Below are 1,513 nucleotides of genomic sequence, written 5' to 3' on the forward strand. Positions count from 1 at the left end.
GGTGGGTACTACAGTCTTCGCCATACTTGAACACATAGCAGCAGAACTTACAGGTACGTAGTCCTGCCACAATAGGTGCCACTCGCACACAGCGTTCAAGGACGGGTATCAGCGAGGCTTCTTGGGAGCCGAGCGAGCCCATTCTTGGTACCAATTCAGCGCGGGTCGCTGTAAAATACCCCACTGCGCCATCTCATCCTTCTCGTCCATGCATATCGGATCAATTCTCACATGGTAATGCTCGAAATCCACGATCGAGCTATACCAAATAGTACTGAGTTAGACAAAATACTGCGCGGCTGTCTTATTGCTCTCGTAGCTTACCACTGCTTCGTCTCCTTTTCCCACAATATATTCCGGAGCGCGCGATCATAGGGCACAAAGCCACAACGCCAGATGTCACTTTAAGTGTCGATCAGCCGTTTGGTCGTATGGAACAGTATAGATCTTACTTTAGCGTTGTTAAAAACGCATTCCGGATCGTGTCTTGTTCATCTGATTTCAGGCTCCAGAAACCGAGCTCGAGAAGTGTCTTTCCGGGCATAAGAGTCATGACAGTAATCACCAAATAGCCCCCCGGAAAGAGACCGCCAGTTCCCTGGGTCGTTTCCTTCCCTGAATGACAAGTACATTAGCCAGCAGCCAGATGTGGGGTTTTAGGAGGCGAATGGACGTGCGTCTCTCCAAGATCCCGACACATCCCAAGTTGGAACATTTCATGTTTTAGGCACACTTACATGCTACCAGATGCGGTACCGAACCCTGTTTTCTTGTAGCAAAAGCTTCTAATGCGTGTAACTCTGCCAATGTCTCTGGATTTGGACCTTCTACGGCTTCTTTGAACTCTACACTAGGAACCCTATTCAATAGTAAGTTGCTATGAATGTCTAGTTTTATATATGCGTGATGACAATTGGCATACTGAAACTTGACTTTCATAACATATATATCATCGCATCCTTCGCTTTGTAGTAACCCGTCTGCTCTTCTTCGACAACGATACAAAATCCTCGCGGTGTCATCGTCTTTCCTGAAGTTTGTGATCGGCTCGAGCCGCTCATAGCGTGAGCCGTCTGGAAAAGTCACAACAGTATCAAGAAACATATCTGCATCTGTTTCGTGCAGCCTTGACGAAGCCATCTATTATTCGTTATTCCAGGTGTCAATTGGTAGATTTGGTATAGTTCTGTAAGGACACTTCTCGGTGAAGTTTTTAGCAAGTGTCGGGCGGGCTAACTAAGTCTTAGTTACAGCTGTTCCACTAACTAGTTAGAATCCGCGGGTCAGTCGCTAAAGCCAGCACACGTGACCTATATAGTAATGTTAGTAACTAGCTTTAAACGTGACTTTACCGAGCCTTAATAAAATCGCGAAATCGCGTTATCTCTATTATTTATTATATTTGCGCCTTTTAATACTATACTATTAAATTACCTTTAAAATATACTATAAGTAACTTAAATTAAAGCTTAACTATTAATCTTTTTAATAATATAATATTTAAGTTATATAA

General features: G+C 43.6%; 1 protein-coding gene across 1 annotated transcript; it reads right to left on the reverse strand.

Annotated features, from left to right (window-relative positions):
- Positions 1 to 108: 108 nt before the first annotated feature.
- ONS95_007374 (uncharacterized protein) lies at positions 109 to 1,104 on the reverse strand (the record flags this gene model as incomplete). The annotated part of the gene is made up of 5 exons (XM_058500879.1): positions 109 to 259; positions 325 to 402; positions 453 to 615; positions 738 to 859; positions 923 to 1,104. The coding sequence occupies 5 exons, from the start codon at positions 1,102 to 1,104 to the stop codon at positions 109 to 111; spliced, it is 696 nt and encodes a 231-aa protein (XP_058362195.1).
- Positions 1,105 to 1,513: the final 409 nt, after the last annotated feature.

This window comes from Cadophora gregata, assembly GCF_030347475.1.
Source record: "Cadophora gregata isolate MNR1 chromosome Unknown scaffold_2, whole genome shotgun sequence".
NCBI lineage: Eukaryota > Fungi > Ascomycota > Leotiomycetes > Helotiales > Ploettnerulaceae > Cadophora > Cadophora gregata.